The 15,620-nt window shown below is 44.2% G+C and overlaps 1 protein-coding gene across 6 annotated transcripts in view; it reads left to right on the top strand.

Annotated features, from left to right (window-relative positions):
* ARHGEF6 (Rac/Cdc42 guanine nucleotide exchange factor 6) overlaps positions 1–15,620 on the top strand; it is a 44,580-nt gene that overhangs the window by 2,156 nt on the left and 26,804 nt on the right. For 5 of the 6 annotated variants that reach the window (XR_010083576.1, XM_063423361.1, XM_063423360.1 and 2 more), the window contains 3 exons: positions 357–4,238; positions 5,264–5,347; positions 12,652–12,736. Coding sequence is in view for 4 of the 6 variants with exons in the window: in XM_063423361.1 (XP_063279431.1) it covers positions 4,074–4,238; positions 5,264–5,347; positions 12,652–12,736 (334 nt within the window). In the remaining 2 variants the exon portion in view is untranslated. Of the gene's footprint in view, positions 1–356; positions 4,239–5,263; positions 5,348–9,482; positions 9,733–12,651; positions 12,737–15,620 lie in introns of those variants that run through there. The other variant, XM_063423362.1, reaches the window with a different exon arrangement.

The following is a 15,620-nucleotide window of genomic DNA, read 5'->3' as shown; positions in this document are numbered from 1 at the left end:
AGTACCAATATGTATACCAGTGTATTACAGAACTCCTAAGTAGCATGCTGAGATTATCAGAAGCTGCTGGTGAGTTTTTGTGGTGGGTAGAATTTTAATGGGGAATACACAGAGGAATTTCACTACTTAGTATCTGCCCTGTATTCAAGTGTTATTCAAGTAGTCTGCATTAATACAAGTAGTCCTCAGGGCATTTTGATTATTGTAGTTATGTATTGATGTGCTTTCATACTGTTGGAACAGATCAAATACAATCCAAGTTTATTAATTGTATATATAAAACTGATTCAAAGATATTTTAGCTTTTTTGTCTCTTGGCTTCTGAGAGGATACTAACTTACATTTCCTTTTTCCAGTTACAGTGACTAGAAGGTGGCAGTGCAGCAGTCGATGTGCATTGGAAAATCGAAGAATAACAAATCACAACTGATACAGCCTGGCTTTTGAGTGTAGTGTTACCATTTTCTAGAAGATTGTGTAAGCATTCAGGGGTTGCCTTTGAAAGTAGCACTACCGATCTCTTGGACATACATAAAATTCCTGGTGGAAGCCAACCACTCCCAGCCGTAGCTGGCACCTTCCAACAGTGCAGAGTGAGCTGATTCGTTGCTCATTCCACACACATCCTGCAGCAGTGAAATATTTTCACTGCCCTTTACATGTGTGCCTCCCAGTTAAGCTGATAAAAAGAGCAAATTACATAGAAGTGAGCCTTAGTCCTTTTGAATACAGAGGACTTCAGCAAGAAACCATGAAAAGTTGCACTATATTACATTAATGGTTTTGTCCCAACCTTCTGGATGAGAGGAGGGGAGTGTTTGTGTACTAAAACAAAGTTAGTAATGAATGCCCAGAATGGTTAGTGTTCCTCTGTGTACCCTGGACAGTGCTATATCTCTTGGGAGTAGATGCCTCCTTCAAAACTTTGTCTTGATTTTGATGTGTTTTTCTCTGGCATACATGTTGGTGGGCCAGTGTATGTGAGAGGAATCCTCAGGCATTGGTATTTTCATGCAGAAAACTCATAAACAATTGTGGGTAATACACTTCATAGTGACTTTTGTGGTAGTCATAAACTGATCTCATTTAAACAACCCTTAGTTCGTAATGAGTAGCTAAAGAAGAAAAAGCAGGCATACCTTGTCTACAGATTTAGAACTTCACGTTTTAGGTAAGGATATCACTTCAAGTTACGGGCTGCAGATTCTAGGAGTAAATCTTGGTAGCAGGTGGGTAGAATTGTAGTATTTCCCGAGGCAAATAAATTCACTGTTAAGAAGTATTACGGGTTTGGGGTTTTTTTGTCTAATTAAAGAACATGTTTTACTCAGAGACACTTAGATGGTGGCAAAGATTATTAGTGTTCCATCTGGGAAGGTTATTGTTACAGTGATCTCAGTGTCTCTTCAGCAAGAAGGAGTAACATTCTGTACCAGTCAGTTTTTCAGCTCCTTTTTCAGCTTTAGCTTATAGTCTTCAGTGCTGCTGTTCAAGCTGAACTGGATCATCCTACCTAAAGTGCAATGCCAAAATGGCAGCACTGTGAGATCATTGCCTCCCTAAAATCCTAATTAATGAGAATGTACCCTGATCTACTTAGCTTGTGCGGTGAGTCAAACTTCGTCCTTGAAAGGTACCAGTTAAAATGTATCTGTAGATTCTGCAGCAGACAAGTACTCCAGTGCTAATTTTTTGTGGTTGAGTATTTTTCCTTCTCTGGAAAAAAAAGAGTGAATTACTTAAGCATGTGTGACTTTGAGAAGAACCACTCAAAAATGGTTTCTGAATATGTAACTGCTGTACTACCTTGCTCCTGTCGCTGTACTGTTCTGATGTCTATGCTCCCAGAATCACTTGGTAGTTAGGTATAGGAAAGTCTCCCCCTTTTAAAGTAACATCACACATGCACTATTTAGTCATCACAGGTATAAATCAGGCTGTAAATAGGCATTTGTAACAAAGTTGAGTCTGCAAGAGATGATTGATGATTCACTTGATTTGTTGCTGTCAGCAAGGAGGCAGAGGTGAAGCCTCTGTAAAGACCAGACCAGACACTGTTGCTTCCTTAGTGGCTCTACCTTCATATCCTGGGCCTGGCACAGAATTAGTTTTAGTGTGGGAGTAGGTAAACAAGCTGGAATGTGTTCAGAAAGGACTCTAAAGCATGTGAGGTTGGTATTGAAGTGGCTAATCAAAAACTCCATAAACTTTTGGACTCTCTGAATATCCATACGTGCTGGTCTTTCAAGCAGTTGGTAAGTGTTCAGATATGGAAGTTATTTTCATTTAATTGTAGTTGCAGACATTAATATCTGGCTGCAGCAGCTGCATGTGAAAGAATCAAAAGTAAACCTGCCCATCTATACTAAAGGTTTGGTTTCCTTTAGAGGAGGGAGTGGGTGAAGTACTTTGGTGTTTGGGTTTGTAACACTGACTTCAATGAAACCTGTGCAGTTCTCTCAGTGTTGGAAGTATTTCTCTTTACATCAGAAAATGCTGTGTTCTGGTGAGGTGACTGAGGTGTCTTCTATATCCAAGTGCATGTCCCCATTGATAAATGAGCATTAGTAGTTGTCTTGGCTACCTACAGATTTGAAAAAAGAATTATGAAAGTGGATACTGCATGTATTTCCTTCTGCAAAGCAGTAATGCTCATGACAACTAGAAAAAAACCCAGAACTGAATTGCCAGTTAGTCACAATTTTGAAATATTTTGCACATGTTTGTAAATGTGCCTCACCAAAGAGTAGTGAGCTGTGATTGAGCTGTAGCTCACTTTATTCTCAGTGCCTGCAGCCATGTGTTATGAGTATTTTCACACTACAGAGACCTGGAACTCATCCCAGAGTCCTGCAAAAGATCAAGAGTTCTGTCTGACCCAAAAAGGACAGTTCTGATTTATTTGTGGCTGTCCACATTGGCCCATAGGTAGGTCCCAGTACCAGTCACAAGACCTCCACAAAGTGGAGGCAAAACCATATGCATTTACTGTGTCCAATTTATCCCTCTGGTGCTCTGTTTTTCCCAATCCTTTAAATCACAAGTGGTTTGGTAATACTGGGTTCTTGAAAACAGCTGTTTTAAGTAACAGGGTAGGAATTGGCTCAGAACATTGTAACGAAGAAATTCTGGTCTCTAGGATACTTTGTTCTTGTTGGATTGCTTCAAGCCAAGTTCATCATCAACAGAATTGCTTCATTTTCCATCTGTTCTGGTAAAAGGACAATTATAAACATGACTGGACTTTTCTGACGTCCTGTGATAAGCAGTGGTGGTTAAATTGCTCTGGGCAGGGTGGAAAAGTACCTTCAGTGGATTCTGAAGTGGTGGTGGAAAGGGACATCTTGATAAGACAAAATAGTGGGGAATTTTATGCTTCGCTTTGGACAACTTAAAATTCCTTAAAATTCCTTTTTAAAGTTATCCAGATAATTGTTGCAAGAGATTATTGTCTTCTAATTAACCATTTTGGGTTATACGTGGACATGTACACAGCAAGAGAAGTATTATTTATGTGTAAAGTACATGATCAGAATTTATTTTCAAAAATCTGGCAATAGCAAATTTTATAACTAGGTTTGCTACAAAGTTGAAAATCTGTATTTTGTGCGACATTTCCTCAAAACATCACCATTATGAATTCCTTTTTAACACCGTAAATACATATTTACAGTATCAAGAAATTTATCCCTTTGGGCAATAACTTTCAGTTAAGACAAAGCATACTAGGTGATAGGGTGCTGGCTGTCACAAGGAGGAAGTCCCTATTTGAGTTATTTTTGATGTAATAACTATTCATATAAAATATTTGCATTTTGAATAATTTTGCAAAGATGTAGTTAACAATCTGCTTTCTCTGTCTCCTGATGAGTGCTAGAAACTATTGTATTTTAACAACAGTTTTGAACATTAGAGTAACTTATTTTAGTTCCTAAGATTTGGTTTCTGTACCAAGCAAAAAAAAAAAAAAAGGTAGTTTCACACTTGAGCTGCAGCAGGAAGATGTAATCACGGATGTGGGTTCCAGTACACTGCTGCACAGGAGAACAGCGCTGGCGGCAGAACTCTCCGCCATGAATCCAGAAGAACAGATTGTAACTTGGCTTATTTCACTAGGAGTCTTAAATTCCCCTAAGAAAATAGTAGATGATCCAGAGCAGTTCCTGAAAATTTCTCTGAAAGATGGAACTGTACTTTGCAAACTCATTAATCGGCTTCTTCCGGGATCTGCAGAAAAGGTAATGCTTTCTGATGTATTTCCCTACCCTGAGACAGCCCTGCTCAGTGAAGCTCTGCCCTGGGCATTCTAAGGCCTATTTACTCTGCTAAGTAAGTGAGAGGAGCAGCTTCAGAGAGAGGTGCTTTACATTTAAGTTTCTAATTAACAGCCAAGTATGATTGTAACTTTAGTTCTTTGATTTTGTTAGTGTGATTTTGTTTCTACATCTAGAAAAAAAACCCTGCAGTGTTGCAGTTGGCTCACTTACACATGTTCGGTCAGTGGCAGGAAATAATTTGGCCTAGCAGAGATCAGAATATCTTGATTTTGTATAGAAGGATATGTAGTGTATCAGTATTTTACATAAATATAATTAATGACAACTGTAAACATCCAGTTTTTCAGAACTCTTACTGCAAAATGCTTTGTTAGTCAGGAAATGCACTGGAGAAGCAGATTGGAACAGGAATAAACAAATAACCTTTGCGTCTGTGCCATTTGGTCTGTCCCAAGACCAGCAAATTCACTGGTACTGAAGCCATGTGAATGCCTCCTGTTGCAGTTTGACAAGGCGTGTATTCACCATCCAGAAGTGTGATAAGAATCTGAAGCAGAAAAAAAAGGGAAGGAGTCAAATGAGAGATAGGAACTGGCAACACAGAAGCTTTAAAAAAAACCCCAACAACACAACAGGTTCTCCACCCTATAAAAAAGGAGCCTTTCATTATGCAGAGATCAGTTTTGCTAACTCCTTATCTTTTTCTGGCGTGGTGGTTCAGGGCAGCATGTTGTTAAAGGTTATCCAATTTCTCACTGTAACTTAGGGCACTGTCATATGCTGGCATTCAAAACAAGATGCCGACCGTTTCTATGTGTGCATCACTTCCTCCAGTGGCTTTCTTCCTGCTTCAACAGCTTGCCTGCCACCCCCATCCGCCCCCTGAAGAAGCTTCCCTAATTCAGTATAAAAGGCACATGTCAATATTCATGCAGGCCTTCTCAGCACAGGCAATGCAATGAGATCAGTGGCTTTTCTTTCTTTAGTATTGCCTGGAGCCTAAAAATGAAGCTGATTGCATCAGTAATATTCAAGAGTTCTTGAAAGGCTGCGCACTTCTGAAAGTGGAGGTAAGTCAACTTAGATCATTATTTTTATTGTACGTGCTAGTTTGATCAGCCTTCTGAAAGGAAGCTAGATATCAAAGGGGAAAAGTTGGTATCCACTCCTCATCTTTTGTATTAATAACATAAATCAGAGCATGGATGATTTAATATTCAATCTGGGGAAATTGGAAACAGTACATTGACTGTGAGCTTAACAGATGCTCATCTTTTAAGACAAAGCATGCAGCAGCAATAATGGGAGGTCTGCGTAAACATACTTCAGCCTGGACCTCTTCATAATTTTTTTTTTTTTTTAAATTAGCTAGAATTGCAGGTTTTATCCTTGCTTTAATGGGAAGATGAAGTATTGTTAATACTGCACATATTTTTTCATCCCCTGCAATTGTTGTGTAAGATTCTGCCAAACACGTATTAGGTTGTTCCTTACACAAAAAATTACCCTAATGAAGTAAAAAAAATACCTTTTTTTGTGGCTGTTCCTGATCCTATTTGTGTAGGTTCTTACTCTTAACCATAGCTAGTATTTGCAAGATCAGAGTCCAAATGAATCACTTCAGAGTTTAATTATTTTTGCCATCAATTTTTTTACTATTTAAAGACTTTTTTTTGGCACACCTAAATTCCTACAGTAAAAAACCCGTGTCATCACTGTCTTGTTTGAAATATGCTCAAGATTGTGGAAAAAATATTCTGAAGACAAAGTTTGCCAGAAGCAGGGAGAGCATCCTTGGGCATTATATGGAATACTCATGCATCACAGTGAGAAAAGTCCAGTCCACGACAGCTCTGTTGCTGCATTTTTTCCTTTGAAGGTCTAAACAAGAAAAGGGCCTTTCTTCTCTTCAGAGCTTTTTAGCTAAGCAGCATGAAAATGCGCTCATTCCAGAACTGTCTTGCTGGTCTTTTGTTGCTCAGTGATGCATGTCTCGGAGCCTGCTGCAGCAGCACAGTTTTAAGAGCATATATGTAGAGAGAGATTTACAATCCCTGAAGGCCTATTGCATTAGAAATCAGTTGTTGCCAGTCTTCTGGTACTAACCATGTGATTTCCTCCATTTTTCTGAGAGTTTATTCTTCTATTTGCAAACTAATAATAAAATGCTTGTGGTGGAAAGTATTTTTAAAAATAGAAATCTTAAACAGCAAAAAGGTAGGGCAGGGGAACCGTCCTCACCTGTTGTGCAGTGCCATCTCATATCTTTGAAAGCTCGTTCTGCAATCTTGCAGTCATACTCCACAATTTTCAGCTGCTCAAAACAGGCAACATGGTGTGTCCATCTCTAGGTGTTCCTCTGATCCTCCACCTGCCTTTTCTTCCTTGGCTTTAATAAATTTGAGGTTTCTAATTTCTTTTTTCTTGTGATTTATAACCCACTTCATCTTTGAAATATCCTGAGCCTTCAGTAACTTCCTCATGCTCATGTGTGGCTCTCCCATTTGCTGTAAGAGGAGACAGCAAAAGCTGGATAAAAACTCAAACCTCTCTAATTTGAGTTTAAATTTTGCAGTGAAATGGAAAAAAAAAACCACTTTATTTTTTTTCCAAAATATTGTCATATTAGAACATCAACCAAAGACATGAATTTTGCTTGTTCTTAGCTCCTCTCTGTAGCCTCATACAGAAGAAGGCTCAAGGTAGGACAGCTGAGATGGTGGGCAAGACATGGCACAGGCAGGGTGCTTATGCTTCCTTCCGACTCTTCTCTCGTGTTGCCAGCTTTTCTGAGTCCTCTCAGGCAAAGCCTCTGCCATCTGTTCCTTCTAAAAGCTGCTCTGTTTGGAACATCTTCCCAAGGAGATTCTAAGCAGCATTCCTGCAGGTGATCCTCCCTCATGCCTGATCCCTAGTTTGCCTTGGAAAGGGCCAATGCCCTTTAGGAGGGGATTTCCTGCATCACATTTTCTCTGGAAGTCTGTCTGGAGCATCAGAACAGACAGAGAACCTTCTGCTTCCAAGATCTATCAGCATTTAAATTGCAGTGATCAGGTATTAGGTAAAAGGAAGATGAGCACAGAATAGGGTTCTGTTCTGCCTCAGCAATCTATTCTGAGGAAAGGGTAACATCGGGAAAGGTCTGGGCTTAATATATTTGAATTCTGTGACAGCCATCCTGCTGCTTACCCAAATCATGGACATGAAAAGCATACCTCTTGTGGTTCTCTCAAATTCTGCCCTTCTCCAAATGCCACAGTGAACCCTTTGTTGTCCCGGTAACTCAGGAAGTGGAAGAAAGACACAGTGAGGCAAACAGCAACTTCTCTTGCTTTACAGGACCAGTGAAACATTTGGATGTAGGGGTAGAAGGACACTGTGACCTTCCTGCTATGAGCTGGCTTCATTAAGTTGAAGCCATTCTACAGGCTGGAGGTGTAAGCTGGAAGAATCCACCTCATGACAGAGTATAAATAACAAAATTGTTCCTTAGCTTCAGCCCAGGACTGAAGCCTGAAATCTTTTGTGGTTTCATGTGTGTTACTTCTAAAACAGATGGCAAGTAGGGGAATCAACCTGTTGTTCTAACCATCAAGTGTTGTAAAGAGGTGAACAATGAGATTGTGTCCAAAACTTTCCAACAGCTTTTCAGTGCTAGAGTTTGATCCAAATTATAAGAAATCTGTCAACCCAACTCTGCTGAGACAAAGGACTAGACAAAACACATGGGCTTAATTGGAGCTTAAGTGTCCTTAGAGAATTCTTTCATGGTTTAGACTGAGGAACGGTGCAGAAATCCTGGACGTGCTTCATTTGCACTGTGGCTTCAGCATCTGAGCTGTGTATCTGACCCAAGAGCTGGTCCGGTGAGTGAGCACTGCTACGGCAACGCCAGCTGGATGCAGGTGGGTTGAGGTGGAAAGTGGGCAACCAAGGGTTCTGTCCTGATGGCTAGGTGGAGTCTAGTGTAGAAGAGACAAGGAAAAGATTATGATGAAAGGGAAAAATCATTCTGGCCTAGCTTGTTATTGAGGACACAAATGGGAACTTTGCTTTTGCTCTTGACCCTAGTGTGCATATAACAGCAGATGAATAGCTAAGCACCATTTGCTGCTTAAGAAGCACAACACCTTCATTCAGCAACTGCATTTTATTGTTAATACAACTAAAACACTTCTGGCAAGGTCTGAGTTTTGTGAACTAAGAACAGTATACACAAGATAAATCAATAGCTGGATTAAACCTGGCTGTCTAGAATGATCACAGAGTATGCAGAGTGTCACTACCATCATGGGGAACACAGAGGCTATTTGTGCTATTGGAGGTGCCTGCAACCTCCATCAAACTACCTGGACTGAAGGCGTAGGAGAAATCATTACCTCTTAGTTCCCCATCCATGCACTCCCAAAACCTGCTCTGCTTTGGCTGCACTCCAAAGTGACATTACCTCTCCTAGCTGGATAATGTCAGAAGCGAGAGTTCCCACTCAGCACCAACCAGCACAAGCACTGGAGAATGGGTCTGTCTGAATTCAGAGTGACCCAGTGTCCCTGAGACCCCTGGCTCCAGGTGTGTGAAGTGTCCCTGCATGGGGTTGGGGCAGCATGGATTTCACCCTGGGTACCAGTGCACTGCTCCAGTCCTTGTCCACACTCCAGCCTGCTGGTGTGGTGAAGTATCTGGGGATTTTCTTGATCTCTGCAGGAGAATGTTCCCCAAACATATGGGCACAGACAGCAGAGGACACATCTCACTGCCTCAACTGAAGTGTGCCTCATCTATGGGCCCTTCTGCAGTGTTTCTCTTCACAGTGGTGCAAACCTACTGCAATTACTCTTCCAATAGAGTGGATGTTCCTCTCCTCTCCTCTCCTCTCCTCTCCTCTCCTCTCCTCTCCTCTCCTCTCCTCTCCTCTCCTCTCCTCTCCTCTCCTCTCCTCTCCTCTCCTCTCCTCTCCTCTCCTCTCCTCTCCTCTCCTCTCCTCTCCTCTCCTCTCCTCTCCTCTCCTCTCCTCTCCTCTCCTCTCCTCTCCTCTCCTCTCCTCTCCTCTCCTCTCCTCTCCACCTTTTCCCTTTCCCTTTCCCTTTCCCTTTCCCCCCTGCCCCTCTCTCCTAATTCACTTTTTTCCTGTCACCTTTTCCATTTCTTCCCCACCTCCGGCCTTTCTCTTCTTCCCTTTCCCATCTCTTTGCTCTTTGCTGCCCCCTCTGCCGGGGGCCTCCCGGTGCCTCCCGCCCGCGGCCGGCGGAGGGAGCTGCGGCCGCACGGCCGCGCCGCGTCCCGCAGCGAGCGGCGGGGCGGAGCGGGGCGGCGGCACCGCCTGTCACTTCCCCTTCCCTTCTCTTTCCTTCCCCGCGCCGCGATCCGGCTCCGGGTCAGAGCCGCAGCGGCCGCTCCGCAGCATCGCCCGCGCTGCCGCCATGCCCCGGGGCTGCGCGCCCGCCCACCCGCCGCCGTGAGTACCGAGCGCCTCCATCCCGCGGCTGTCCCCGCGGCTGTCCCCGCCGCTCCGCAGCGCTGTCTCCGGGCAGCTCCCACGGCTGTCTCCGCTGAAGGGAGTGACGGCACCGCGGCACCCGAGCCGAGCACCCGGAGCCGGCGCTGTGGTTGTGCTCCGCGGGGCAGCGGCGCTCCCGCCGCCCGCCCGGCTCTGTCTCGCCGATGCTGGCAGAGCTCCGGCCGCGCCGCCGCTCCCGCTGGAGGCAGAGGCAGGTCCAGTGGGAGCACCCGGGTCAGCGAGCTCGCGAAGCTCCGCATCCCTCCGCTGGGGGACGGGCAGCTCCAGCCCCCGTCCTCGGGTTTGGACGGGTCGCGGCCGCGTCGGGCTTCGGGCTTGGCACCCAGCTGGGGGTTTGCCGGGGGTTGTCCAACTGTGGACAGCTCAGACTCGAAACACAACCCGTCTTTCCCTAACTTTTCTGCACTTCCCGTCGCGAGACTGGGATTTTGGGTGCTAGCCCAAACTTGCTAGCCGCACCCGGGTTTGGGTCTCCTATTCTCATCCTTGCCGAATAGCCGGGCGCTCTTCTGGTCGCGAAGCTGCTGCTCCTGCCCATCCCGTCGCTGCCTGTGGCGGCGGCAGGCGGTGCGGCAGTGCAGAGCTTCTCGTGCCCGGTGCGATGCTTGACGAGACAGCCGGAGCGTTTTACCGAGGGGAGCCGCAGGCTGTGGTTCGGCAGGTCAGGACTGAGATGGAGAGCCTCAGATGACAGGTGTAGATTTAAGTGCCGTTTTAGTTACATGCACCTGATCATCCATGCATTAGAAGTAAAAAAGCCTGTTCTGCTTCCGATTGTCTTATAGCTGCAGCTTGTCTTTTAGTTATGAATGGAATTATCAATGGGTTGTGCTGGGAAAAGTAATTTTTATGAGGACTTTTCTGTATGAGGAATTTCTTCTGGAACAAGCTGCAGAGTATATTTACATTACAGTAGCTGACCCAGAGGAGTTTTCCACGTAGCTACTGTTCCACAGTAGCTGTTCCAGACAGATTCCTCACGAAGAAGTTATAAATGTTATTACTTGCTTTTGTGCTAGAATTTTTTGCATATCTTTCTTCCCACCATTTTCATCTGGATTTTGTCAGCCTGATGACTCTGAGCTTACAGCATTATTCTCTGCAGTGAAGGATTTGGGATGTATTTTAGTACTTTGCTCCTCAGGAAAAAAAGGCAGAACTTTATTTTTCTGGAATTACCAAAGTGGAAGAAAAAGGCTAAGGCTGAGAAAATGACACACCAGAGAGATGCATGCGAACAACCCAGCCTGGCTGTTTACTTTCCTCTCGTGCAACTGTAACATTCCCAGCTCCAGCAGCTGCCAGCGGGGTCAGCGCACGCAGGGGCTCTCTGTTACTGTCTCCCTTTCCACGAGATGGGAACGCTGCTGGCCTAGGGCCGAAGGCTATGCTTGGATAGCACTGCCTCTAACTGCAGGGCAGGAAATCTGGTTCCATGCACCAGCTGGCAGAGGGGATGGGACTTGCATGGTCCAAAGTGAGTGCAGATGATAGGTCAGCTTAGAAACAGCCCAAGGTAGGTGGGCATGTCCCTGGAATGTGCAGTGCAGTTGATGTGATCAAGCTTTGGAGCTACAGGTTTTAATATCTGTCATGACAGCAAACTGTCCCCATGCTAAGCATGGATTCAATTTCTTTAGGGTAAAGAATGTCTCTCAGTGTTGAGTAGCTGAGTCAGTCTGAAAACAGATATCCTCAACAAAGAGCAGCCTTTGTACTGTCCATGTTGGACTTTGGTGTGTCTGTTATGAGGAGGAGATGCCACAAACATCCAGTGCTGTGAGAGAGGCCAGTCCCCTTCCTATTTGAAATATGCCAAGTATACTCAACGAGCTCTGTGTGGAAAGCAAGAAAGGGCTGTTTTAAAGGACAGTACTAGCCTAAAAGTGATTAGGACTTGTGTCCTTATTTAAAACAGGATACACTCTCTAGTGTCTTGTAAGTGTTTGTAATTTTAAAGTTCTCCTGTCTGCCAGGAGAACTTTAAAATCATCTTTCCTGTTCATTGGATTTGTGTATCTTTGGTCTCCATCTGCAAGACAACATGTATTTGGGTATTAGCAGATGGTGACATGGTGGTACCAACAAAAAGGACTTTTCATGTCTCTTACCTTTGCTTCATTAATGGTCGGATTTATACACTCTGTATGACGTTGAGAGCATTTTTCAGGTATTAGAGGGGGTTGAAATGCTTTGGAAACTCAAACTGCTGCTCATTGTACTGGTGGTGATTTCTGAAGAGTACAAGGTTCAGGTTATCAGTCATGGAAAACAAGCCCTTGCTAACCATGTATTTCTGTTATGCCACTGAGGATTAGCAACACCAAATTCTTTAGTGTGAAATTTTTGTATGTAAGATAACTGGGTTTGTCTTCCTGTAAAAAACTGTAAATATACTATATATTGCGATAGCAGAAATTTCCTTGTGTGTTAATTCTGCTGTGGAAAATATGTGTGTGTTTATACATAGATCTGTATACACAGCCTCAATCTCTTCAGCTTTCGATAACAAAAATAGCAACAAAATCTTTGCTTCCCTCAAGGCCAGCAATAACCTTCTCAGTGATTTTCAGAGTTGTCTCTGCTCTGCAGACAGCACTGATTCCTTCCCTGTTCCCAGCATTACACGCCAAATGCTTCTGGGTTCCCCTGCCCTTCCCACGCTGCCTGCCAGTGGTGCCCCAGGAATTGTCTGGCTGTAAAGGAAATGGGACTTGTCAGCCCTAAGTGAACGCCCTTTCCCCGCAGAGACATAGGGGCTGCCTAATGCTCACTGTCACCCTCCAGCACCATGGGCGGCTCCAGCAGCCTGTGTGAGATGTTTTGGGCTCGACTGACTGAATTAATCTTTCACAGGTGTTTGATCCACATGATTTGTACACTGGAGATCAGTTCTCCAAGGTCCTGAGCACATTATCAGCTGTAAATAAAGCTACTGAAGGTAAGAAAAAAGGGGTACTTCTGTTGTCCTTTCAAACTATTTCTTGTATATATGCAGGGTTGGTTTTTAATTTTTTGTTAATTCTTACTTTATGGTGGTTTCTGGAGGTTTGTCAAATTGTGCTGCCAGCACTGATGGCTGATGGTACATGGTGGGATTGACATTTCAGGCTTCTACAAACTCTGGGTTAAAAATGTGATGTTTTAGAGTTGCTGTGTGAACTCTGCAGAGCTCAATTATCACTTTACACTGAGGGACCTCTGCTCAGTTTTGAGCATTAAGTATTAAGGGACCTCAAAGTAGGTCAGCATAAGAGATCCTCAGTGTAAATTAACATGCAGCTCCCAAAATGCATCTATTAGATTTTTAAAGTGTGTTTTAAAGCTGAAGAGAAAAACAGCTCCATCTGCTTAATACCTTTCCTGAATGTCAAAACAAATGTTGTTGCTGGTTGCTCAGTCAATTGTACTGATGTTTTTCTCTCTCTCCTCTCCCTGGTTCCTTGGAGGAGGCTCCTGGATCTGGGAATCAAACTGATGGCTTGTCCTGTATCCCTGGGAGCAAGAGTAGGCTGCTGAAGCAAAACAAATCAGCTCATCCTGATTCCATCCCAAATATGTAGCTGTTCCCTACGGATTACTTAAAAATTATATTCAGTAACATAATCTGTGAAAGGAGTAATTCAGCGGGGGGGACAATGGCACAGTGGTGCTCTGGGGAGAGGTGAGGGGACCAGAGTCCCTTTTCTGAGGTGCTGAGGAGCAGGTCTGCCTGGTGCTGGGAAGAGTTCACAGCCTCTTGTCATACAGGTCTATTAAGACAGACTCCTGCACACCCACCGAAGTCCAGCACCAGGAGAAGAGTTCCATTTCCCTGTTGCATTTGAGATGGTTTGAAGGAAGAAATTTCAAAATGAAAACTCATTACTTTCCTTTCAAGGGAAGACATTCCTTTTGGCATTTTATAGGCTTGCATTTTGCCTATACATTATATAAACTAGTGTATAAATTATCATGCAAATATTGTACATCCAGATGTATAATAATATGTCTAATAATAATATATAATGTATAATAATAGTACATATTTGTAAACATTCCCCCCCGGCCCCATGGTTTGTACACACATATGTGTGTGTGTGTGTCTGTGTGTATAATGCTGCTCTCAAGAAATTCAGGTTCTGTGGTGCTGTTCTGCAGCCGGGACTCAGTTCTGCTGAGAGCTCACTCTGTAGAACTTTGGGAATGGGAATTCGGCCTCAGCCAGCCTCAGCGTCTCCTCCCAGCCTCTCACCACTCACTTACCAACACCACATGCTGACCCTGTGTAGCAGCTCTTGCAGTCCAGTGTGGTGGGGGATGTAAAATGTAGGTTAACTCGACCGGGAGCAACCTCTGTAAATGCTGCTGCTATGTTGATGTTTGCTTCACTATTGTGAAAACAAAAAGAGAGAGAAACTCTCCTGCCTCTTCCTTGCCTGTTGCTGGACTGGAGGGGTGCGATGGGGTGTTTGCTGACAGGGTGGCAAGGCTGTAGTGCCATCTGCACATCTGTCCCATTATTTATAGCCCCAACTCCATTATTCCAGCCACCCATGTGCCTGCTCAGCCCGGGACAGGGCTTTGCTGGGGAACAGTTCCTGTCATATATTACTGATGGGGCTACAGAAAAGCTGGGATCCTCTTGGTTTCATGGCAAACATCTGTTTGAACATATGCTTTCTGTGTTTAAATGTTAAAAAGCGCAATGCCTGCGATATAATTAGCTGCTCAGGCAGAGAGTACCCTTGGGAAAAGTACAGAGTAAAATAAATACATGTCTCAAACATTTACTTTTTGGTGGCTTGGCCAAATTCCTGAGGAGCAGGAGCCTGTGTCCTACAAACTGCCACCGCAGATGGTCCAGTTTGTCTGTTTTGCCAGAGGCCATGGGCTGAATGGAGCATCAGGAAAAGCCTGTAACCAGCTCCTGCAGTTGCTGCTGGCACCAAGGCTCTGACATGCCTGCACATCCCAACACCCGCCAGCACTGCTGCATCCCAACACCCTGGCTGGAGGCAGAGGGAAGTAGGTGTCAGCTAAGGAAATGCTGTGGGAATGTATTTCTGAGCATCCATTTGAAGTCCAAATCCTTGCGTTTTCATGAATCTTTTTATGCAAATTACTGGAGGCATCATTGTAGTGGCTAAACTCATAGTTCAGCAGCTGTCCATCAAAACACAGCAATACAGAGCTTGATGCTTTTGTCGGCAAGAGAGGGCAGGGGAGGAAAACCAGCTGTGCTGGATCAGACAAGGCTTATCTGCCAAAAATAGTGTAGGAATGTGAGCAGAAAACCCAGCTATTTTAACCATAGTTTAGGCAACATATGGCAGCAGTGTTCCGTGCTGGACCAGGCATAAAATAGGACACTGTCATGATGCAATATAAATGATACGCTTCACTGCCAAACTGTCAAAGGCAGTTTTACATTTGTTTCTAGGTTGCTGCAGATATTTATAAAAGCTTTGGAAGATTGGGAGGGGCAGGGAGAGTCATAAAATCTACAGTAATGGAGTCATTTCCCTGTGACTGTGGCTGCTAACTTAAATAAGCGAAGTCTGGACTCAGGATTTATGCCCTCCCTTTAAGGAGGAATCAGGGGAAGAATATCTCACATTGGCAGCCAGCCACACCCCTGGCCTCTGAGTCACCAAGAGCAGCCAAAACTACTCCTGCTCAAATAACAGGATGCTTCAGAGAGAAAAAGCCACTCTGTTGGCAAAGTGGGTTTTACATGGGGAAAGGTTTTGCAGTTGCTACAGCTCAGGAAGCTGGGAATTCACTGTGCAATTGTCAGGCAATTGTGTAGCGAGCAGGACAAGAGAGAAAATGGACTCACTGAC

This window comes from Prinia subflava, chromosome Z (assembly GCF_021018805.1).
Source record: "Prinia subflava isolate CZ2003 ecotype Zambia chromosome Z, Cam_Psub_1.2, whole genome shotgun sequence".
NCBI classification, from domain to species: Eukaryota; Metazoa; Chordata; class Aves; order Passeriformes; family Cisticolidae; genus Prinia; species Prinia subflava.
Note: the sequence above shows the minus strand (reverse complement) of the source record. Positions and strands in the feature narration are given on the sequence as shown.